General features: G+C 32.9%; 1 protein-coding gene across 3 annotated transcripts in view; it reads left to right on the top strand.

The window, feature by feature from the left end:
• The window catches only part of NCAM2 (neural cell adhesion molecule 2), a 552,904-nt gene that overhangs the window by 298,927 nt on the left and 228,422 nt on the right, over window positions 1-25,555 (top strand). For 2 of the 3 annotated variants that reach the window (XM_011926523.1, XM_011926524.1), the window contains exons 3-5: window positions 3,238-3,444; window positions 5,329-5,472; window positions 12,207-12,344. In XM_011926523.1, the coding sequence (XP_011781913.1) occupies window positions 3,238-3,444; window positions 5,329-5,472; window positions 12,207-12,344 (489 nt within the window). The remainder of the gene's footprint in view (window positions 1-3,237; window positions 3,445-5,328; window positions 5,473-12,206; window positions 12,345-25,555) is intronic. The other variant, XM_011926525.1, reaches the window with a different exon arrangement.

Below are 25,555 nucleotides of genomic sequence, written 5' to 3'. Positions count from 1 at the left end.
TTTTGTATTTTTGTATTTTTTTAGTAGAGACAGGGTTTCACCATGTTGGCCAGGCTGGTCTCAAACTCCTGACCTCAAGTGATCTGCCTGCCTTGGCATCCCTAAGTGCTGGGATTACAGGTGTGAACCAGTGTACCTGGCCATCGTTGGGTTTATAATGATTGGAAAAGTGTTAATAACCATAAATTGCATATTAAATGATATGAATTTTATTTTTGTTAATTTAATTTGTTAATTTAGACTGCTAATCTTGATCATTTATTTTGAAAATAACTTATGCATGCATTATATCTGATAATAACTTAAATCAATTTAAATATTATTTCTGTCTAAACAGTAATATTAGGATGAATATAGAGATTATAACCGAACCATTTTTGTAAATATTCAATGAATAAATTTGGTATGGCACACTGCACTATAGTTATACTTGAATGAAAATGTTAGGCCAAAAATTTATTCTAATATTCATTGAAGAGATAGATAGTTATTTAGTCAGGAAAGCTTTGGCCAGATTTTTATGACAATGGAAAGAATCATGTCATCATGCCTATAGCATATTTTATGGGCCTCATTCAGTATAATAATATACATACAGTGTTCTTTCAAAAGACATTTAAATATTTCAGCATCAAAGTTTAATTAAACATATTATAGAACTGACAAATGAATACATTATTTATTTAGATTCAATATATTCATTTTTACAAATACAAGTCTTCATATCCAAACTATGATATACCTAAAGAATTTTTTAAACCTTAGTGCTAAAATTAGTTATGAGACTACTTTAGAATTGTTTCTAAACTTGATTACACTACATCTACTTAAAACTGGATTAAAATAGACACTAGAAGCATAAAATGCATTATAAATGTTGTCTTGAGGATGACATGATTTATTTAAGCCAAGATTCAAATTTATAAATATAGAGATACAGTTATAACATTTTATAAATCATATTCAGAGTATATATGTATAAAATATCACATTTTATAGAAACATTAATAGAGCCCATGGTTCTTTATACATTTTCCTACTTAAAGGTGTGAATTGATAGTTATGTTAATACAAGTCTTTGTATATTGACAAATGAGAAAATCAGAGAGTATGGAAGAGATTGATTCAGCATCACATATGATGTCAGCAGAAATTTGACACAAGCATATAGGTCACTGTTTCTAAATCCCATCCATATTTTATTAATATCTTCATAAATTATGACACACTGAATTCTATCACATAAAGATATAATAATAAAATAGTTTAAAAATCAATTTTGAAAATACAATGAAATTGTTGTACTTTTATGTATCTGTATATTACTATGAAATATGTTGCATAGACTAACTGCCTGTATGTATTGCATAGCTCAAATTAAGTCATGCTTTAAAAGTGAATTAAGGCCATTCATTGGTGATGAGTTTTGCTCTTAATAAGAATGTAAATTGAGTAAGCATTTATTTTCTTTTATATAAAAATGTATCACCTAGAGCTTTTCTATACTATTGGAAATAGTCTTATTTATATTAAATATAGTAGTAAAACAAGACTCTAAAAATAAAAATATTGGAGAACCATGCAAACCACTATGCTTGTATGTATTTTTCTGCTACAATGCTGACAACCTAGATATGTCTCCAAAATTTCCAGACGCCTTAAAAATATGGAATCTAGAACTCAATAAAATAAACATCTTAAATTTAAACTAGAAGGATGTTATACCCTCAAAGAGCTAAAGATGTGTCATATAGAAAATTGTTGTAACTACATTTTAAGAGAATAAAAAGTTTAATGCTACTTATAAATAATCTGTACAATAATCCAGCCTTATCAAAATGGAAAATTTTGATAGAAATTATTATTTGTTAGAGATACTTGAAAGAAAACAATTTTAACAGCTTTATGAAAAGCCACAATAAACTGTCAATGAAACGGAAATTTATATTATATTAAGAATGAGAAGGTCCAAAATATTTATCAGAATATCCTGTTTAACTTGCTATATAAAGTATTATTTTGTATTATTCAAATGTAAAGAAGTGCATATTTAAATTATTTTTTGTAACTTCTCCATAGATGGAGGAATTAAATAAAACACATCCTTCCCCTTCAAATCATTACTGTGTAACAACTATGGTTTTATGATTTGTTTAGAAAAAACTGAAGATAACGTAACTAAGATCTATTTAAGATTCACTAAACTTTCTTTCATACTTTTACTCAAGCATGTCTAATTGCTTATAGAAAGGAGGATAATTTGTTTCTAAAACTATTTCTTAGGAAAAATGAGAAGGGATAATTTTCTTCAAAGAGGTCCTGCAGATGTTAGTTGACTTTATACATTTCCCCACCGATACTTTTGAGTTAATAGTGTATGCTGCTTCCATAAATGCTATCTGAAGTAATTAGGTGAAATACATCCTTTGGGTGACTAAAAGCAGACACAGAAATCTTCAGCTTTTACGAAAGGATAATAACCTAGATTCTGAATTGGAAAACTTAAATAAATGTTTACCCTGTAATGATTTGGTTATAATTACCTAGAAGTGTAAGTATCATTTCAATGCATTGTAATTATCATACGATTAAGTAGTTAAAAGTTTTAGATTAAAATAATGAAACTACTTATTTCTCTTGGGAAAAGAGATTAGGACATCATTCTAAAAATGGTCATTGGCCTTATCTATTCAAGTTTAGCAACTAGGGAAATTGATTTCAAATTTCGTATTATCAAAGGCCAAAGTTTGTTTTGTGAAAGATTTACATTTTTTTAAGCTCGGCATTATCAGAGTTTTAAGTGCTATCTCCTGACCCTAGCAAAGACAATTGAGCAAATGAAATCGTATTAATAATTGTGGTTCTGTTCAGATATTATCTTTAAGTGGGTTTTATGCCTGGCTTGGTGGTCAAGGAAGTTTCAGAACTTAAATGTAATAATCCGTTGATTACTAAGGGAAAATTTCAACAATCATGGCTTAAATACTACACAAGAAGTTTGCTGTGAAAGTTTTAGGTATTACTTACTCAAGCGTGAATCCTCCATGTTGGTTAAACAAAGATGAACATTTGCACTAACGTTGCATTTACTTTCAGTTTTGTAAGCTTCTCAGATTTCCAGTCTCTTACATAAATTTTTTGTAAATAGTTAATATTATTACATAATAGTAAATGCCAGTGCTCAAACAAATATTTGCAACATATTTTCAAACCTTTGTTTTCCATGGCTCTTTGCAGCGATTGGTGAACCTGAAAGTATAGATTGGTATAATCCTCAAGGAGAGAAGATAATTTCAACACAGAGGATAGTAGTGCAAAAGGAAGGTGTTAGGTCACGGTTAACCATCTACAATGCAAATATAGAAGATGCAGGGATATATCGTTGTCAAGCAACAGATGCCAAAGGACAGACACAAGAAGCTACAGTAGTTTTGGAAATTTACCGTAAGTCATGTGTTTTTATGTTTTAGTTTCTTAAATTTCAGTTGCTTACAAATAATTGAAACAAAATAAAATGTTTGATAATAAAACAACACTTATTAAGAACTACATGCTTTAAAAATAAATATCATTTATTTATGCTTTACCAGACTGTATCTTAGAATACAATAGATAACAGATAATAAGTGGTTATAAACATATATATGGCATCAATTATATTAATAATATTAATAAAAATCTTTTCATTTTCTCAAGCCATTAAGAATTTACTGGGTATATAGAGAATAGTGGTTTATTTAGTGGTATGTTATTTATTCAGTGTTTTTTTCACTGTAAAATAGAAGGTGATGATTAGAATAAATGAAAATGTGTGACAGCCCTGACCATGGTAGAATGAGAATCTGGGGAAGGGTGAGTGAACAGGAGTAGTCAGAAAGTTGAAACGAATCTAGTAGCCAATAATATTAAGCCAGGATTCTTTATCACTAAGTGTTTTTATGAGCAAAGTTTTCCACATTTGCACTTCTTTTTATGTACTGGGATAGATTTCTTCCTATGTTCCGTTCTCCTTCTCATATTTAGGAATCATTAACCTGTTTAGGAACATTGAAATCTGTTGACTGCTGTATTTTAAAGCAAGATATTCCAATTACTTTTGTGACCTTGAGCAAATCATGTAACCTCTCTGTCTTTAGTTTCCTCATATATAAAATGAGGATAATAATGGTACCTATGTGATATATGGAGTTTGAGTACTACCTTAAATTATATTGCATAAAGTACTTACAACAATGTCTTACAATTAATAGATAGTTAGCATTTCTACCAATGATAAATTATATATATATATATATTTGAAATGCAAGCCCTTAAATCATCTAATATCTGTAGCTTTGTGTTTTGCTTATTATTCTAGAAATAGGATATGATAAACAAAGTCAGAACATTCCTACAGTAGGACTTCCTGTTTGATGACCAGGGCAATTTGTGGGCACATTGTTGCTCTTGTGTTTCCTGGTTTGGAATTTTTCCCTCCCATTTGATTCTAAACTTCTGAAGAAATGATGTTGTCCTAATTTATGTAATCCCCTGGAGTATCTATTTTGCAATAGCAAATAATTAAATAGAAATCGCCATTTTATAGATATAGTGTTTGGAAATACTTTTATTATTTTAAATGATGCAAAAGAAGAATCCTGACATTTCATTTGTGAAGGCAAACAACAAATTTTTGCAAGAACAATTCATTACTTCTATGAGAATTTCTCATCAAGCATAAATATCCATGTTCACTCATGCATTCATTCATTCATTCAAGACACTTATTGGGTGTGTATACACTATAATTCTGAGTCCCAGCCAGAGACAGACAATAAATAAGCTGAAACAAATACACAGATGCTAGCTAAATATGCTGTGGAATTCTATGGAAAATAAATTACGTGGAGTGGAAAGGTAAGGAACCTTGAAATGGAAAGGAATATTGCTATTTTATATAGGCAGGTTGGAAAGAATCTGAATGAATTGAAGGGGGTGCAAATGCCCTGTGGTGAGAACAAACCTGGAATGTTCAAGGAACCTCCAAGAAGACAGTACTCCTGGAGCAGAGTGACAAGGAAGAGAGAGGAGAAATTGGGATTGGAGTTGAGGAGATAGACTCCAGTTTATATAGAACCTCATATCGCATTGAAAGATCTTTGGATTTTATTCTCAGTGAGATAGGAAGGTATTAGGGAGAAGAAGCAGATTATCTAGTTTAAGATTTTAAAGTATCTAGGTTTTCCTAGTTATTTTATTATAGTATCAATGGAGTCTGGATTATGTTATTGGGAGAAAGAAGCAATGATACTTTTGTGATTTGTGATTTGTTTTACTTTGTTGATACAGAAAAACTCACTTTCAGAGAAGTGGTATCTCCACAAGAATTCAAACAAGGAGAAGATGCAGAAGTGGTTTGCCGAGTTAGCAGTTCACCTGCGCCTGCTGTCAGCTGGTTGTATCATAATGAGGAAGTCACCACTATTTCCGACAGTTAGTATTTTGGTAACTCCCTAAATTATATGTTCTAATACTATTGCAGTTTTTAAAAAATCTGAATCTGTGTGTCTACTTGTAGAAATTGGAATTTTTGACCCCAAATATTCAACAACTATTTTGAGAACCTGTGAGCTCTACATTAGGATTTTGCAATCTGGTCTCAGGACAAATTCACTGCCCTTTACCCCTCTGTTGTAATCAGAACACAGTTATGCTCATTCGCCACATACTGTCTGTGGCAGCTTTGGAGGCAGAGTTGAGAAGCTGTGGCACAGTCAATTCAGCCTAAACGAATATACAATCATTAGTATCTGGAGGTTTACAGACAAGGTTTGCTGACCTTTGCTCCAGTGTCAAGGAAAGATTTATATATTATAAGCAGTACTAAGTACATAAAGGAGTACATCCTGCTGTATTCAAATTCTATATAATTTATAGATGATTCTATGGGATCACTATATGTCAACTTAATATCGATGTGAATTGTGTTTATTATTCTGGGGCTGTACTTTCAAGGATACTTACCTGTTCTAAATATTATGGGAAGATCCGTATAGATAATAGAAATGTACATTAATTCAGATTGTCCTCATGATTTTGATTTAGACTGACTGAGCTAAAATTTCAGAATAATATGACATCTGAAATCAAATGTATAATTTGCTTACATTATGTTCCTTTACCATATGCCTAGGGAGCATTTTCAATTTAGAATATTTTTCAATGCACCTGCATTGCAGAGAGGTACAAAATAATTGAATCTTTTAAAGTACTTTCCATCTTCGGTGATTCTGATTTGTGTCCAAGGTATGAAGATTCTACAGCATAAAAGAGAGACAGAAAATAATATCTATTTTTGAATATGTGGGGAGAATGTATGATAATCATGTTCAATAGTCATTTTTTTAATTTTGAAATAATTTTTCTGAGCTTAGCATATTCAATGCTTGTCAGTTTCTATTATAATACATTAATGAGAAATAACACTTTATTTCCTCTTGTTTCAGCATAACTCTGTAGAGTGTATTAACAAGTCATATGAGTAAATGGTTTTGATATATTTTTAGCTCTTTCCCCCTCAATAATAAAGAAAAAGCGGTTATTTTGTAATGGTGGAATGACAACGTCTAAATATTTTCAGATTGTCTAATCTTACACCTCAAGTGTAGGTTTATTGTAAACCTTTATTAATAGAATATTTTGAAGTAAATTTTATTTTTAAAAGGCATGTAGAGCAAAGCCTCAAAGCAAAGACTGATGACAGCAGGTAGTGGTGATGGAGAAGTGATATTTCCATGCTACAACTCATACATATTTCCCCAGCATCCCAGAACTAAATGACGTACAGCCAAATTTCCATTTTGGCTTTCCTCCTTTCCTTGACCCTGAAGCTTTGAACATCTTTTCTAAATGTTCTGTGCTTAAATCAGACTCTTTATCTGTTAAACATAGATGATTGCCTTCATTTAAAATAATGGCTTTGTGTCATAAATGAGACATTAGACATAAAGTCGTTTCTTGACATCTGTGGGTGACTTGTTCCAGGACCTCCCACAGATACCAAAATAAGCCGATGCCAAAGTCTCTTATATAAAAAAGCATAGTATTTGATATAACCTGTGTACATCCTAGCATATATTCAAAATTATATCTGGATGATTCATAATATCAGATAAAACAAAAAGACTATGTCCATGGTTGCTATACAGTATTATTTGGGAAATAATGACACGGAATAGCCTGTACATGTTCAATAAAGATGCAGTTTTAAAAAATATATGTTTTTCATCAGCAGTTGTTTGAATCCACATATGTGGAATCCATAGATAGGGGAGCCAGCTATTTAAGTGAATGAATAAAATAATTTGGCTATATGTTAGATTCTTAACAAATGACATTTATCACTCTCATTCTTTCTCTATGAGTTTTTAAATCTTGGAATCGGTTTTGCTAAAATTACATGCATTTAGGTTATATCTAGAACCAGAAAATCCAATGTAGAAGAAATGGGTATAGTTTAACATGAAACATAACACTAAGTTGTGTGGCGGGTGAAAAAAATAATAGAATAAATAAAATCGTATTTTTAACTATAGAATTTAAAGTATTCAAGTAAATTATCAGAAACGACACACTTTTCTAACCTTGTAATAGTGTAGAAACTTATCACATAACTCATTATTGAACAATTTGTACATTTATAATGGATTCATATGAAATAGTATTATTCACTGCTTATACCTCATATAGTCGTTTTATTAAAGCTACTGAAATAAGATCAAGATTACAATTATGTATGAGGATTTAGAATAATATCACAAACCCAGATATCTTTCTTTTGCTGTAATCTGATTCAAAAGTAAAATATAGATATTCCAGAGGAAACAATGAAAGCTTGGAAATGGCCATCTTATTAGCTATGCTTTTGATTGTAGCTGTGTGGCAGATATTCAGAATTAAATTTCCTGCAGAAAAGCAGTGGAGATTTTCCATGTTGCTCATAGAAAGGAGATTCATATTCTAAAGGATCCAAGCATTGTGGGAGTAAAGATGACATTTTATTATACAAGTTGAATATCCTGACTTTTAGTGTCATCCTGATGGAAGGATATGCTATTTGCTGATAACAGTTCAACCTTGTCCCGTTTGGAAATTATTTCTTAAATTTTGTAAATGCTTTGTTCAACACCTAATTGATATACTCCTTCTGCATTAAAAAACAGATTAAAATTACTTTGTTCAATACAATTTTTACATAACCTACTTCTAGTATAAAATATTAATTCAACAATTATTGAATACATAGGATCTATTCTATAGTGCACCAGATGTTTATGATTCATGGTAGGCAAGATAAGTTCACTGCCTTCAAAATACTAACCATCTAGTGGGAAAAATAAATAGGTAAATCAGTGTGAGAACAAGATACATTGAGTATATGATAATGAAATTGTGGTAATAAAGGATGATAAAGTAAGTGTAAACTACTTAGCATAAGAGAGAGTATCAAAGATGCCTACCAGGAGGAAAAAGTTACCTTTATATATAGAGACACATATTAGCCAGGCAAACATCGGTGCGGAATTTTCGGGAAGAGAGAAGACCATGTGCAATGGCCCAGAGGTGAAAGGCAGCATAAAAGCATATTTCTGAAACTGGAATAAGTTTATTATTACTAGAACTTATTAATAAGTACAACTTAAATACTTACACAAATGAGTAAATCTAGCTAAGATTTTTCAATAAAGGACTAATAAGAAAGGAAGCTGAAGAAGGAAGTCAAGCAAAGTCAACACAGCCTTGATATCTGCTACAGAGTTTGTAATTTATTTAAAGGGGGCATCATTAAAGGGATTTAATCAATGCAGTGACATAACCTAATATGCAGTTGAGAAGAATATTTGTATGTCAGTGAAGAGAACAAATTAGATGGGAGACAAGGCAAAACTCCTGAGACTGAGAATAGTTCAGGTCATAATGAAATATTGCTGAGGGAGAAGACTTAAATAATGATGAACAGAGAAGTGATGAGACATGGAGTCTGATTGGGTGTTCAGACTCAGAGAGATGAAGATGTCAAGAATGACTCGTGGAATTTGCCTTCCCCAGAGTTCCATCACTTATGGAATGTTCCTTTGGCAAGGAGTTCCATGTAAAGGCATGTGAAGACAGAACTGTAGAATGCCAGATGATAAATTTCAGCTGGAGATACTGAGCTAAATTTTAGATATACTGATATCGAGGTACTTAAATTCCTCCTAAGTACGTATATCTATTAGACTGTTAGAAATGCTACAGAACTCACAGGAATGATCTGATCTGAAGAAAAATGGTGAGTCCTTAAGATACAGATGGTGATTGAAGCCATGTGGATAGATGAGACAAATCATTGAGTGGGCAGCTAATGAGGAAAAAACAGGACTTAGAAATAACTAAGTTATTACAGGCGCGGTGGCTCATACCTGTAATCCCAGCAGTCTGGGAGGCCAAGGAGGGCGGATCATGAGGTCAGGAGATTGAGACCATCCTGGCTAACATGATGAAACCTCGTCTCTACCAAAAATACAAAAAAAAAAAAAAGAAAAATTAGCCAGGCGTGGTGGCCGGCGCTACTTGGGAGGCTGAGGCAGGAGAATGGCGTGAACCTGGGAGGTGGAGCTTGCAGTGAGCCAAGATCATGCCACTGCACTCCAGCCTGGGCAACAAAGCAAGACTCTGTCTCAAAAAAAAAAAAAAAAAAAAAAAGAGAGAGAGAAATAACTAAGTTAAGGAAACAAAGCAGACACTTTATTGGTTATTATCTGATTACACATATTTTCTTACTTTGATAATGAAAATTGGGTTTCTGTATAACTGAGAAAAACAATCTAAAATAAAATTTCAAATAAAATAGTTATTTGTGACTGATTAAAGCTATGCTTTCTTCAAATGTTTTCTGGAAACACCTATTATGGGCTTTGTTTTGATGATAGTCTACTAACAATATCGAATTCATGGGCCTCACAAACACATTTGGAATCTGACATGCAATTTTCACATAGTTTTCTGTGTGGGAAATACTTTACATATATAAACATATATATAGTATGTATTTCGATTTAGCAGGTAATTAATATTTTCCTAAAGTTTTAAGTTTTCATTCAGTAGAAATAATGCATTAAAATGGCCCTTGCAAACTCAAATTTTTCAATGAAAAAAATGCTGATATATTCCCATAAAATATGTATTATGTGATTCTAATTATTGGTCTTTCATGTAAAGCACTGCCTTTCTGATTAAAACAATATTTCTCCTTACTATTCATATTTTTCCTAATTCACATTAAATATCAGTAAAAATCATTATAGGTGAAGGATGATAGGTATTTTAGTAAGTTAGAAAATGCAGTAATACAATGATCTAAGTATGATAATGTTCCTCTTCATTTTAAATTTTATTTATTTATAATTGCCTGTCTTCTAAATTTCTGGCCACACACTTGAAGAGAGGATTTTTAATTGACTTTGAAACTTTATGACATTTCAGGAGTTTTGAGTTATTTCAGGACCACTTATGGGTTATCCTCTAACATTTCTTGTGGATTGGTTTTCTTTATCCCCAGTCTTTCTTTCGATGAGGGCATTTCATGTTTGTGCTTTAATTTATCAGGGGAAAGAATCTGAACAAACATTTTTTGTCTCTCTTCTTAGGTTCAACCTAAGGAAAAAGTGAGCATTATGGAAAAGTTTACACCTCATAGGCCGCAAATCATGTGGCCACAGCGTTAGAATCACTATTTTCACTTTGGGGGAGCCTCTGAATCTGTGCATTTCAACCCCTGATTAGTTATCTCTTAAACAAAAAGCAACCACATGCTTGTCGGTTTAATGAGTATCTATGCCCTGATGGCTCTTCTATTTGCTATTTCTAGCCCACACTTCTCCCCTCTCAGTAAGAAACTACTATGACAAATTCACCCCCAAATCAGAGTGGCCTACTACCCTAGCAGTTTATGGCTGACTCCCCTAGCAATTTATGGCTCACTCATGCAAAATTGGTGGCAGAGGTAGAGGAAGGATCCTACCATATCCCTTCCTTGATCAGGCTGATGGAGACTCTGCCTTTTTCACACGTGGCTTCAGTGGTTTTCCTAACCTCATTATCAAGCCAATAGAGAGGGAAAAAAGCAGTAAACATTGGAACTGGCCCAAAGAGTAAACAGTTGACTGTAGATATGTTAAAGGCTGGGTACCTTAAAATAATCACCTTTCTACCTGATCAAAAAGCCAAAGGGATAGAGGCGGTGTGTTTTTTATTCATCACAGTGTCTTATATACAGTATCCAGCAAACAGATAATAGTCAATGAGGTCTATGGATGTGTTAATTAAGGAAATTAAAGATATTGCCCATACAAAGAGTTTCAAAATTGGATTATATGTAAAAGCATTCTTTGAATGACAAAGTGAGAGAAGGTTTTAGCATGGCAGCAAGATTGTGATGCTTATGAAATCAGGGCAGACACAAAAAATAATGCCAGGTTGAGATGCTGCTTAGGCATCACAGATTACTGTAGCGGATTACTTTACACGATCCATGAATGCAGGCTGTATACCAGCTTATTTATATATATATGCATGTGAGCACACACACACACACGCAAATGGAACCTTGAAATAACAAAATGTAATCGATTTACTCCTTTACAGATTATCTTGTTAGCCAAAAAAATCCCTTAAATAAATTTGAGATAGAATCATTTTTATGTCCTTTATATGACTTGAATATTATTATATCATTTAGTTTTCTCCACAGAGACACAGAATTTTTAATTATTGTATAAAGAAGGATGTTGAATAAATTTTCTAGCCCTTTTCAACCCATGTTGCCACATATTTGCAGTCAAAAGTTTGCACATCTGTGATACCTAATCTCTCTGCATTGTTCTTTTGTGTATCATTTCTGCATCCAAAGTACCAAGGGGAAATAATAGCCTAACCATTTTATGTGGATATAAAGTCTTGAATGTATTTTATTTATTTTTTTTAGGAAAAAAAAAAAGGTGTAACAAAGCAGTGTGGAGTGGAAACACTGAAGTCATGAAATTACATTTTACTTTCAAATTTGAATTTGCTGATGCAAAGCTTGATAGTGTCAGACAGTGCCATATTTTAACTATTAACAATTTAGAGCACTCTGAACTTAGCCTTCAATTACCGATATCATTTTCTCCCCTTTGCTTTCTTTCCAGATCGGTTCGCTATGTTAGCAAACAATAACCTGCAGATTCTCAACATCAATAAAAGTGATGAAGGTATATACAGATGTGAAGGAAGAGTGGAGGCCAGGGGAGAAATTGACTTCCGTGATATCATTGTTATTGTTAATGGTAAGCAGTAAATAATTTGTACATGTTTTATGGTTTCATTTTAGCAATGCTTTTTACTAAATGGCAACCATGTGAACTCAAAATACAAGTTTTATCTAATAAACCTCTTCTATACCAGGAAGCAATCTTTCCATCTTTATTATGGCATCTGTAACATTGTATTACAGCCTCAAGGCAGGATCCATGACTTATTTTACATTGTCATTCTCATAACCCTTTTCAAATAGACCATATGTGAGTAATTGCCTTTTGCTGGAATTGTAGTTGTTGAAAGAATATCAAATAAACATAGTACAGTATCATACTAAATGTCACTTTTAAATTACATGAAGTTTTTGTTGCTTAAATTTACGTATTTTACACTATTTACATTTTTCTCAAATTTAAAAATTAAATTTTTAAGGTTTTATTTACAAGTATTAATGGACATTATTGACTGGTTTTATGAAATCTCTTGCTCCAAAGTTGCTTCTCCTACATAGTTCTTGACTGTGTTAACATGACATTCTATGCAGCTGGAAAATATGTTACAGTTATCTTGGATGTCTCCTGTACTAGCCCATTTTCACACTGCTATAAAGAATACTCGAAACTGAGTAATTTATAAAGAAAGGAGATTTAATTGATTCACAGTTCCAAATGATTGGGGAGGCCTCAAGACACTTACAATCATGGTGGAAGGCAGAGGAGAAGCAAAGGTACGTCTTACATGACAGCAGGCAAGAGTGTGTGAGAAAGAGTGAGGAAATGCCACACTTAAAGCCATCAGCTCCCATGAGAACTCCCTCACTGTCCCAAGAACAGCTTGGGGAAAACTGCCTCCACGATTCAGTCACCTCTCACCAGTTCCCTCCCTTGGATATCTGGAAATTATTAATACAACATGGGATGAGATTTTGTGGAAGACACAGAGATTTTGTTGAACCATGTCATCTCCATTTTGTCATTCTAATCTGTTATCAAGACATATCCATTGTATATTTTAACATCTCTCAAACATACTCTGTTTTCTCTATCATCTTGTTTTCCATGAGAGTGCTGATCTAATTTTTTTTTCTTGAATTCATACAACTTGGTTTCTGTATACTTCATCTCACAATTCCACCTTTCTCTCCACCAAGACTTTCAACTGTCATAATTCTTCAGTGCTTCTCACTACTGTCAAGACAAAATCAAAACGACTTTTCATGGCATAAAAAACCCATTATGATCCACCCCTTCCCTGAGCATTCTGCCATTAGATGTCAGTCACAGGGAAACTGGGTCTTTAGAGGAGATGTAGCATTTTCCAATGGCCTTTTTAGAAGTACAGAGTCTGATATTTTTTATTAAGGGTACCGTAATGAGAGGAGTAGTTAATCTTCAGTGCAGGAGGAAGATTTCAGTGCATAACGGATAGGTTTAAATAGGGAGGTGTCTGTAGCTATACCTTTTTCTATATCTATATGTAACTTTTTTTTTCTCTTTATTATGTACAATAAACGAGGGTAATATATAGTGGCTACTTAGTTTGTTAATTATCAAATTGCCTACCATACTTTGTATCCAAAAAGATTTATGGTGAAATATGTAAGTATGCTTCATCATGAGCAGTCTTTGTGTTAAGTATGTACTTATGAGAAAGGGAATTATAATAAAAATTAATACATGTGAAATTCTTAAAATTGATAAGTTTATAGGAAACAGTATATAAGTATTTCCTATTATTATTATATATACATATAATTACACTAAAATATTAATTCAAGTTTGATATTAAAATGAAATTTATACAGCAGGCATAGTAACCCTTTGTTATTCATTCTGCTATTGTAGTTTCTACTTTAATATGTGGTTGGTGCAAAAGTACTTGCGGTGTTTATCATTACTTTTAATGGCAGAAACCGTAATTGTTTTTGCACCAACCTAATGTTTTCTTTAATATATTTATAGCATGTAGTAATCTATTTCCCTACTAGAATATCTGTGAGTGTTTGTGTACTTATTATTACATTCATTTTAAAGGAATGATTATTCAGATATGAATATTCTTTTAATAAAGTGTCAGTCTTCATGTCCATTATGGTCTGTATTTAAACTGGAATATTTAGTTTTATATTTCTGTACTTATTTATTTCAGGATTTATAAGGAGACAAATATAGGAATATGTTTTTATGTGCCATTCTGATCAATCTTGCAAATAATTCCTGTTTTTTTCTGTATAGAAGAAGAAGCAAATTCTTCTTCTCTGTCTCTCACTTTCCTCTAACAGAATCAACCATAGATTCTAATGTGACCTTCTTTGCTTGGATATTGATAATTAGTCTCATTTCTTCCCTTTAGGATCACAAACTCTAATAGCTTAAAAGTCCTGGTATCTCTTTTATTTTAAATAAGTGTTCATAAAATCAGGTATCAATTGATTTTTGTTCTGCAGAATGCAGTTGGACACTGCCGAGAGAATGCATTGACTAATGCTATCAGATGACTGTGCTTTTCTCTCACATTTTGCCTTAACTTAAGCCAGAAAAATCATTTTACTTCAGTCTTATTGACTTTCACCCTGCTTACTGGCTCCTTTTAAATCTTGAGGTTTTTTTTAAGTTTTCCCTTATTATGCCTCTTTTATAAAACTCCTAAACGATGTTTCAGTGAAAATTTTGAGGCTGCAAAAAATAATGCTAGTAAAATAAAACCACCACTTTTATTCATATTATTTGATCTTTAATTACAGACTCTGACTACTGCCCTATTCTCTTCCTCTCAATTTACATTCCCAGTCCTCTCACTTAATTGCTACTAATTTTTATCTTTACCAATTTGACATTCATTCTGGTCCTCTTTAATTCATCTTCTCCCACCTCAAGTATACCAAAGTCCCACCCAAATGCCCCAGTCAAGTGTTTTTCCATATGCAACGTTTCCTTGTCAAATCTTGGCCTTGTAGGAGGACCTGCCCTTTATTCTATGTTTTGTTCTTTGCAAACTTTTCCATCACATTTCTATCATACCAATTCATACTCTTTTGCTTCAATAATTAGTTGAAAGATATCCTTGCTGGCTTCCTTTGTAGTACCAGCAATAATAAATGTTTAGGATCTTATTACTTATTTTATTTTTTCTTACCTCCCTCTATGACTTTCTTAATGTATTTTTGAATGCCTGGGTCTTGTTTTTCACAAATATTCTTCCCCTTCCTTGAAGAAGGTTATACATCAGTGCATTTGATATGGGAAGTATGGCGCCTCCAATGGAAGGATTATGCATCGGCACCCAGTTGATCATGTGACTTGCCAATGGCATAGAAGCAAGCAAAATACACACCATGACTGAAATCAAACTACTAGAAAACATCACATATTTTCTCTTAATTCTCTTGTTTTTTCCTTCTGCCATGAAAATAGCATGACCCAAATAGGGACTTCCCTTCATCCTGGGCACCTTGATGGAGACAGGAGAAGCAGAGTCACAGATGATCTGCTGGTGCAGGCAACATAACATGAGTATAGAATAAAGCATGTTTTTAAGCACTGAGATTTTTAAAGTTATTATCATACACACACACACACACACACACACACACACAAATGCAAAACCAGTGCTTTTGTCTGTTTTGTTTCTCTCTCTATCTCTCTGTCTTTAAACATTCAATTTAAGCACCATCTGACCTAGGTGTACTTTTGAAATTACTTACCTGGGTGTCCCTTTTCACCTTCCCTGATAGTGATCATTTATGACAATTTTTATCATCTTATTGAAATACTGGAAATTTAACTGAAGAGTTTTTACTGTCACTTCAAAATTATTTTATATTCATTTCATATATTTATTCAGCAGGTATATACAAAGTGCTGGCTATATGTTTTACACGATATTGTGCTTGGACTACTAATATTCCTAACACAGCATCATTTCCCTTAAGAAACTTAGAGTTTTATCTCAAAAACTTAAAAGAATCAACTTTACTAAAGTCCTTTATTGTTTATGGGGTAGCTGTATTCAAAAGCGTTTAGCAAGTGCAGCTATCCTAGATATTCACAGACTACGGACACCCAACGAGAATGGACACCCATTCTTATTGAATGGACACCCAATGCAGCTGAAGACAGGAGAGTTCCCTGGTATTAAAGATAAATGTAATGAAGGAAAACTGTTATTTCAGAGAGTAGAGCAAGAATATGTTGCAGACAGAAAGACCAACACTTGTAAAACAAACAAGAGCATAAGGTGTGAAAAAATCCAAGCACCTAACTGTGATTGAAATATACACTTTTTAACAGGAATAAGAGTAATGGTGTGTTGGTTGGTTTGGAGATTAGGTGAAGGTGCAGCTGAAAAGCACGTAGCAGTCAGTCATGGAGGACCATCGATGCTTTATTAAAAACCTGATTTATGGGACAAAGAAGAGCTGCCGTTGAGAAGCAAGTAATTCAGAGAGCAAGGGGATTGACACAAGGATATTGGCAGGGAGAAAAAGTGAGTTCATGTGAGAGATAATTGGGGCCTTTGCTAAAGGACAGGAAATGAAGAGGAAGGCCTACAATAACACTAGATTTATAGCAAAATCATCATGTTATACCCGTGTCACAGAGATAAGAGGAAACAAGGGTATTTTTAAGACTTCTAGTGTGGGTTTTAGGGCTTCTAGTTGTCAAATGCAAGCAGAAATGACCAATAGAGTGTACACAAAAATAAGTGTGCTGAATTTAGAGATTATGAGGTTGCAAGAGACATTATGGTAAATGATATTTCTTACGTAGCTTGGGTCAAATTCAGATTACAAGGACTTGAAGCATAAAGGTACACATGTATTTTTTAAAGGATGAAAACTAAAAAAAAAATACCTCAGGTTTTTGGACTTAGCTATTAAATGGGGAACATCCCAAAGCTGAGCTAATGACTATAGGATATTGTTGGGATTTTAGGACAATATTAAGGAATATTACCTTAAACATAAGGAGAATATGTTTTATATTGAGCCTGGAGGAAATGAGTTAAAAAATGAGTGAGGATGTACCTAAATTCATAGGTAGATTTGGTCAGTAATTTGAGAGAAATCCTGCTACATGACTTCAATATTCTGTTTTCAATTAGCTGGTTTCCCTCACCAAACAAACATTGATATATTCTTGATAGTCATAAAAAAATGTATACGTGCTTATATTAAACTTTTTGTTGGATCTTCAGGTAAGCTCTCCAACCTGTCTAAAACTTTTCTGTTCGTGAACCTCCCAGTAAATGCTTTCCTCGTGTCATCATACCTTCTTTCACTCTGACATACTATGTGAAATCTTTCAAAAACGGATGAACAGAGACATTGACTGAATTGGCTGGCTGCCTTTTCTGTAAATTCATACACTCTTTTAACTAGATAATTGTGCTACACATGTAAACAAACATGCCCACTTACACATCATGGATACACTCTTCTGAAAGAGGATCAGCATTGTCTCTCTTACTTTAACCCACGTATATTCTCCCACCATCTGATTCCTAGGCCTTAGTTAAGTAATACACACTGTACTACTCAAAAACAAATGCTCATATAGATGAAAGACCTGGAAATAACTTTTAAATTTTAAATATAATCAGTGGAGTGTTCATATGTAAAATGCTCTTCTAATGTATAGTGATTTATTATTTCCTGAATATTTTGTAAATTTGTGAAGAATGATTCACTAACTGCAGGTTCAAATTTGGGGTAATGGAGGCAGGAACAATTGAGATTGGATAAAAAACACCTAGTAATGCAATTGTAAAGCAATTGTTTCTTTAGTCGGTCTTTGAACAGTAAAATCAACAGTGGGTGATAATGGCCAGAGATGTCTGTACAAATGACTGTCTGAATGTATAGTGCACTTTGTTATGTCAGTAACCCCCAGGCAATAATTTTTGTATTCCTACCTATTTCTTGCAATTTCTTAAAGTCACGAAAATGAGGAAAAATACTTTTCTCTTTATAATAAATGAAAAGTTAAGTCAAAATTTTCTCTTTAAGTAGTATGCAGTGTTTTATAATGTAAAGCACATACAAGTATGAAAGAGTGGATTTGTCTCTTGTAGATGAATCATGTAATTGAATCAACCACGCAGACAGCTATTTTAAGTCAGTTTAATGAGTGCAAATTATGAGGGAATTTGTAATTTGTAACAATGTTATATAATATACAATATATAATTTACCCAAATCAATATTTACCGAAACCAGTGTATTTTCTAATTTTATTAATTTTGTATCCCTAATGATTTCATTAAATTTCAAGAATAGGCAGTCTTGGAATACAAAAAAGAAAGGTGTGTCTTTTTCTCCTTATCTCTTATATAACTATTATTTCAGAAATTTTTAGTTTATAGAAACTAGAGAAATGATAAATAGAAGATAGAGAGAGAGAGAGAGAGAGAGAGAGAACCTACACTGATCTGGGCACATCTTTCTTTGCTTTTCTCTTCCACATAAGTAATTTATGTAAGTATTTAATGTAGTTCATTACTTTTACTTAAGTCTCTATTTATCTTCTACCCAGAAGTACATTTAGTGGCATAACATCACATTTGAAAGGCTGTAGAAAAGCATGTATTCGTTTTTCAACATTGTACTTTTAATCCCTGATTAAAGATATGGCAGAATTTTCTCATTGTTTGAATCGGATTCCCATTCTGAATTTATCTGTTTCAAGTGTAACAGTCTTCTGCTTGTCGATTAGGGATTGATCTTTGTATTTTGTTCTCTAAAACTTATATATAAGTTGTGGTTTCACAAATGATAGGATTCACTTCTGTACTCATCAAATAAGTTGTAGAGAATTTTTATCATTTCATAGACTCAATAAGTAAAATCAAAGTCACCATCAAGAGACAATCTGCCATTGTGGAGATGAATGGCATTCAGGAAAATTAATGTGTAAATAACTTTGGAGAGACATTCATGGGTCCTGTTCCTCAAAATGTGCTGCACTAAAGGATAACCTACGAAACCACATCAGTATTTTATTCACATTGAAGTTCACATATGACCAGTATCAACCACTATCTCTTGCCTTTTTTTTTTGCTTGTGTCATATCCTATGGCTTTTAATAAAAGCATAGGTATTCAGAGAATGTCTGTTTCTAATGGCGAAAGTAATTAAAGTAATTAAGCAGACAGAATTCAACTCACATTACATAAAAATGAAATAACCACTCAGTTATAAGTAAAACTAGTTCCGTGTGCTACATCATCTTCTTAGGCATAGTTTGTTTTTGTTTTTATGCTGATATGCTTAATTTCTCTAGGATGAGATTGCACAATCTCCATCTAAAATATGATTCTCTCTCTCTGTCTCTCTCTCTTCCTCCCTCCTTCCCTCCCTCCCTCCTTCCCTCCCTCTCTTTTTAGCCAGCCTCTCTTTTTGCTATTTGTCTTATAAAACTTAGTCCAAGCACCATTTCTAGAACTAGAAAGCAATTCTAAATATGATCTGCCTTATTGCAAGATTTCTCCCCATGAGATCTTACAGTACTAGGTCCACTCTGTAAACTTTTTCAAAGCTAAAGTATTTGAAAGGACTCAGCAGACTTCACAAAGTACAGTTGTTCCTCAGTATCTATGGGAAGTTGGTTCTAGGACCAACATCCATGGGATACCAAATCCACGAATGCTCAAATCCCTTTATGTAAAAAGGCATAGTATTTGCATGTAGCCTACACACATTCTTCCCATATACTTTAAATCAACTCTAGATTAGTTATAATACTCAATACAATGTAAATGCTGTACAAATAGTGTTACACTGTATTTTTTAAAAATTGTATTATTTTTATTGCTGTATTAGTATTTTAAATGGTTTTTTAAAATATTTTTGATCGCTGCTTCATTGAATCTTCAGATGCAGACTGGGGATACAGAGGGCTGACGGTATAGTCATGTAAATGCCCTATTCTTAAAAAAAGGTTATGGTGCAGCCAGAGAGAAAGAATGCAAAGTGTCAGGCCTTTGAGAGACAATCCCCTGCAGCACAAGATTTCCAAGGGCCCTGTTTGCAAACAAGATGATGTGTATGTTCACCTTGAACCACAAAAATCTGAATGAGGCACCTCAAAGAGACTCCCAGGTAGAGGCCTTTTAAGTAATTTAGCCAAGCTTCACAAATTGTTTAGGTCAAGCACAAACTATCAGCACAGGAAATGACTTTGGAGGTTGCCGGGAAACTTTCTGGTCCATCATAAATTCCAATGTCCTTACCTTAGCCAAAAGTCATCCACATATCTTTGGAGATATTGATAGAACTTTTCCAGCTGAGCCAGAGACCAACTCTATTCCAACAGCCTCTTTAACAGTGTACGTATCACATTGACTTGAAATTATCCATTTATGTGTGACATTATCTCACAGATAACACCATTAATCCTTCAAGGAAAAAGGTGATATTTTATAACCTTAAGGTATACCTTAGAGATTTGCATATAAGAGGTGGTCCATAACTTCTGGAAAGATTTCTTTAATTTTTAATTATTTTGTGCAAATATGTGATTATCTCAATCACAAAGATACTTTATTTCATAACTATTACTACTTAGATTTTTTCTCTATCCCTTTAGATTAAATAATCCAAGTTATTTAGTATTATCTTGAGGACATTTCCTCCTTAAACTACCAATCTAGTAATGCACTTCCAGATATCTTACATGTATTTTAACAGTTTGTCATGTACAATAAGCTGCATAGATTTAAAATGTCAACATGTACTTATTAATGTATGTATATATAGATATGTGTTTGTGTGTCTGAAAAATAATCACCACAGATAGTGAATATATCTTCTTTCGAGAAGTATTTGTTCATGTCCTTTGCCCATTTTTTTAAATGGGATTATTTGTTTTTTGCTTGATGATCTGTTTAAGTTCCTTAGAGACTCTAGATATTAGATCTTTGTTGGAAGCATACTTTGTGAATATTTCGTCCTATTCTTTAAATTGTCTGTTTATTCTATTGATCACTTCTTTTGCTGTGTAAGAGCTCTTTAGTTTATTTGGATCCAACTTAGTCACTTTTTATTTTGTTGCAGTTTTTTCTGGGGACTCAGCCAAAAATTATTTGCAAAATTGGATGTCTAGAAGGGTATTTCTTAGGTTTTCTTTTAGGATTTGTATATTTTGGGATCTTTTATTTAAGTCTTTAATCCATCTTGAGTTAATTTTTGTATCTGATGAAGGGTAAGGGTCCAGTTTCAATCTTCTGCATATGACCAGCCACTTATCCTAGCACTATTTATTGAATAGGGAGTTCTTTCCCCATTGCTTGTTTTTGTTGGCCTTGTTGAAGCTGAAATGATTCTAAGTTATGATTTTTCTATTGTATTCCATTGAAGTATGTGTCTGATTTTTTTTGTACCAGTACCATGTTGTTTTGGTTATGCTTATTATCACTAATCATTAGATAAATACAAATCAAAACCACAATGAGATACCATCTCACACCACTCAGAAGGCTATTACTAAAAAGTCAAAAAAACTACAGATGTTGAAGGCTGCAGAGAAAAGGGAATATATGTAACTGTTGTTGGAAAAGTAAGTCAGTTCAGCCACTGTGGAAAGCAATTTGGAGACTTCTTAAGAAACTTAAAACAGATATACTATTCAACCCAGCAATCTCTTTACTGGGTATTTACCCAAAGGAATATAGATCATTTTACCAAAAAGACATACAGACTTGTATGTTCATCACTGCAATATTCACAATAGTACACACATGGAATCAACCTAGATTCCCATCAAGATTGGATTGGATAAATAAAATGTGTTACATATGCACCATGGAATACTGTGAAGCTATAAAGAGAATGAGATCATGTTCTTTGCAGCAACATGGATGAAGCTGGAGACCATAATCGTAAGTGATCTAGTGCACGAACAGAAAACCAAATACCACATATTTTCACTTACAAGTCAGAGCTAATCCTTGAACACACATGAACCTCCACATGGTAACCGCAGACGCTGCAGAATACTAGAGCAGGGAGGCAGAAAGGGAGGTGTGGCCTGAAAAATAACCTTTTGGGTACTATGCTCACTGCTTGGTTGTAATACGCCCATGTGACAAACCTGCACATGTACCCCTGTATCTAAAGTTGAAAATAAAACAAGAATATAAAGCTTTAAAAAGGAGTAAGCAATGGAAATGAAAACATAATAAACTTTATGAAATGCTGAAAAAGATAGTATTATGAATATATCCATTATCCATAGTAATTTCTAAAAATGTTATATAACCATGCAATATGTATTATCTTTTAAGTGGATTCTTACCCTTTTTTCATTCAAAAATTATTTTGAGATTCATTTTTTTTTCCCATGCCGTACTATGTCATCCCATTTTATTGCTATTAATATTCAATTTTAAGAAGATTTCACAATTTTCTTACCCATTCGCCAAAATGGCTTTTGGGAAGTTTCAGGTTTTTGGCTTATAAATATATACACATTTATGTATTAGTCTCGGTATGGGCATATGTTTTCATTTCTCTTGTTTAAATACCTGTGAGAGGTAATGGCTGGATCACATGCTAAGTGTATGTTTGTCACCTTTAAAAAACACTTCCTGAAAGTTTTCCAGAGTGATTGTACTATTTTACCTTCCCCAAAGTGGTATACAGGTATTTCACTTGCTCCACATCCTCACCAAATTTCACATGCTCAGGACTTTATGTTTAGACATCCTAATACGTGTTTAGTGGTTTCACATTGTGGATTTAATTTACATTTCCCTAATGCCTCAGGATGTTGAATGTCCTCCCATATACAACTCAGCACTGATCATTTTTGGTAAAATGTCTTTTCAAATATTTAACCTAGTTTTAACTGGGCTGTTTTCTAATTATTTAGTTTACTGAATTCTTTATGTATTTTGAATGTAATTCGCTTATCAAATATGTGATTTAGAAATATTTTTATCCAATCTGTGGCTTGTCTTTCTGTTTATTCAACCACTGCCTTTCAGTGAGTGAAAGATGTTGATGAGGTTGAATTTTTATTTTTTATATGAATCGTGCTTATTGTTTCAAATCTACGAATCTATTGTGTAAAACAAATATGTTCATACTAAGATTTCCCCAATTATTCTTTCTAGAAGTTTTGTAGTTTTTGGCAAGTTTAGGTGTATGAGAATTTTTTTTTAATTTCTCATGCTATTGTGACAGATTGGCAAAAGGTTTTGTTTGGTTTGTTGTATTTTTTTTGGCATGTGAATGTCCAATTTTTCATCATGGGCTAAAAAGACCATACTTTACCAATGTAATTGCCTTTTCATTATTTAAAATTTAATATATGTGCTTTAGGGAATCTATTCTCTTCCATTGATCTATTTATTTGCCCCTTTGCACCAACAAAAGCTGTTATGATAAGTTGGAATAATGTATTATAAGTCCTCCAACTTTGTTCTTTTCACAGTAGTTTTAATATAGAATAAAATACTCTAGATTCTGTTCTCTTCCATGTTAATTTTAGAATCAAGCTTTCAATTTTTACACATACATATGCACTAACACACACATACACACCCACTACCATAACTTTGATTAGAATTGTGTTGAAGCTATAGATCACTTTGAGGAGAATTGTCTTCTTGACATTATTGATCCTTCTGTTCCAGAAACACAGAAAATATCTGTGTATTCAGGTTTTCTTTAATGTCTCTCAGCAGTATTCTTAAGTGTTTTTTATACAGTCCTAACTCGTCTTTTGTCAGATTTATCTCTAATTGTTCCATATATTTTGATGCTGTTGTAAACCACATTTTCTTTTAATTGTTAATTGTAACACCATATGTAAAGATAGATAATGTATTCTGAAATGTTACCAAATGCATTTATTTTAGTAGCTCATAATTAGCTTGTAGTTCCACAGTATTCTCTACATAAATAATAATATCATTGTGGGCCAGGCACGGTGGCTCACGCCTGTAATCCCAGCATTTTGGGAGGCCAAGGCGGGTGGATCACCTGAGGTCAGGAGTTCAAGACCAGCCTGGCCAACATGGTGCAATCCCATCTTTATTAAAAATACAAAAATTAGCTGAGCGTGGTGGCAGGCACCTGTAATCCCAGATACTTGGGAGGCTGAGGCATAAGAGTCGCTTGAACATAGCAGGCGGAGGTTGCAGTGAGCCAAGATTATGCCAAAGCACTCCAGCCGGGGCCGTAGAGATGGACTTTGTCTCAAATAATAACAATAATAACAACAACAACAATAATAATAATATCACTATGAATAAAGACATTTTTATTTATTCCTTTCCCATCTGTATGTTTTTCCACTTTGCCTTATTGTACTGGGTAGACAGACTCTACTGGTGAATGGAAGTGATACAATTGAAAAACTTGGCCTCATCCATAAACTTTGGGGACCAGGGCATGCATTCTTTTAATATCAAATATGTTTTTAGATATAGGCTTTTCAGGGATTTTTTAATCAAGCTGAGAAAATGACCTTTTCCTAGATTACTAAGAGATTTTTTATCAATAATGAATGTTTCTCTTTCTGCCTCCTTTCTGATCAGACTGGATAGAGTTTTATTAGTTATACTGATCTCTCAAAGAAACAGCTTTTGGTTTTTCTTGATTTTTATATTCGTTTTTCCTTTTCCTATTTTATCAGCTTGCCATCTGATCTTTATTATTTTATCTTTTCTGACTTCTTGGGGGTATATTGATCTTTTTTTCTGTTTTCTTAAGGTTCAACCTGAGAACACTGATTTGAAATCTTTCTTCTCTTCTAATGCATGCATTTAGTGCTGAATAATTCCCTATATGTCTACTTCAACTTTATTTCACAAGTTTTGATATATTGCGTATGCATTGCCATTCATTTTAAAATGTTTTGTAATTTCCCTTTTGATTTATTATTTATCCCATGAAACATTTAGAAGTATGTCACTTAGCTTCCAATTGTATGTGAATTTTCCAGATATAGTTCTGTCATGAATTTCTAATTTGATTTTAGTGAAGTCAGATAACATACTATGATTTAGGTCATTTCAAGAATATTCCTGATGCAGTTTAAAAGAATGTGTACTTTGTTGATGTAGGTTAATGTTTTGGTAATTATCAGTTAGGTTGTGGTCAATTGGTAATGTTAATCAAGTCTTCTATATCTATTTTATCTACTTGCTCTATTAGTTATTGAGAAATAGCTATTTAAACTCTAATAATATTAAGAATTTGTCTGTTTCTCTTCACAATTCTATCAGTTTATTCTT

This window comes from Colobus angolensis, unplaced genomic scaffold, assembly GCF_000951035.1.
Source record: "Colobus angolensis palliatus isolate OR3802 unplaced genomic scaffold, Cang.pa_1.0 Scaffold69, whole genome shotgun sequence".
Lineage (NCBI taxonomy): Eukaryota > Metazoa > Chordata > Mammalia > Primates > Cercopithecidae > Colobus > Colobus angolensis.
This window is presented reverse-complemented; position numbering and strand designations above follow the sequence as displayed.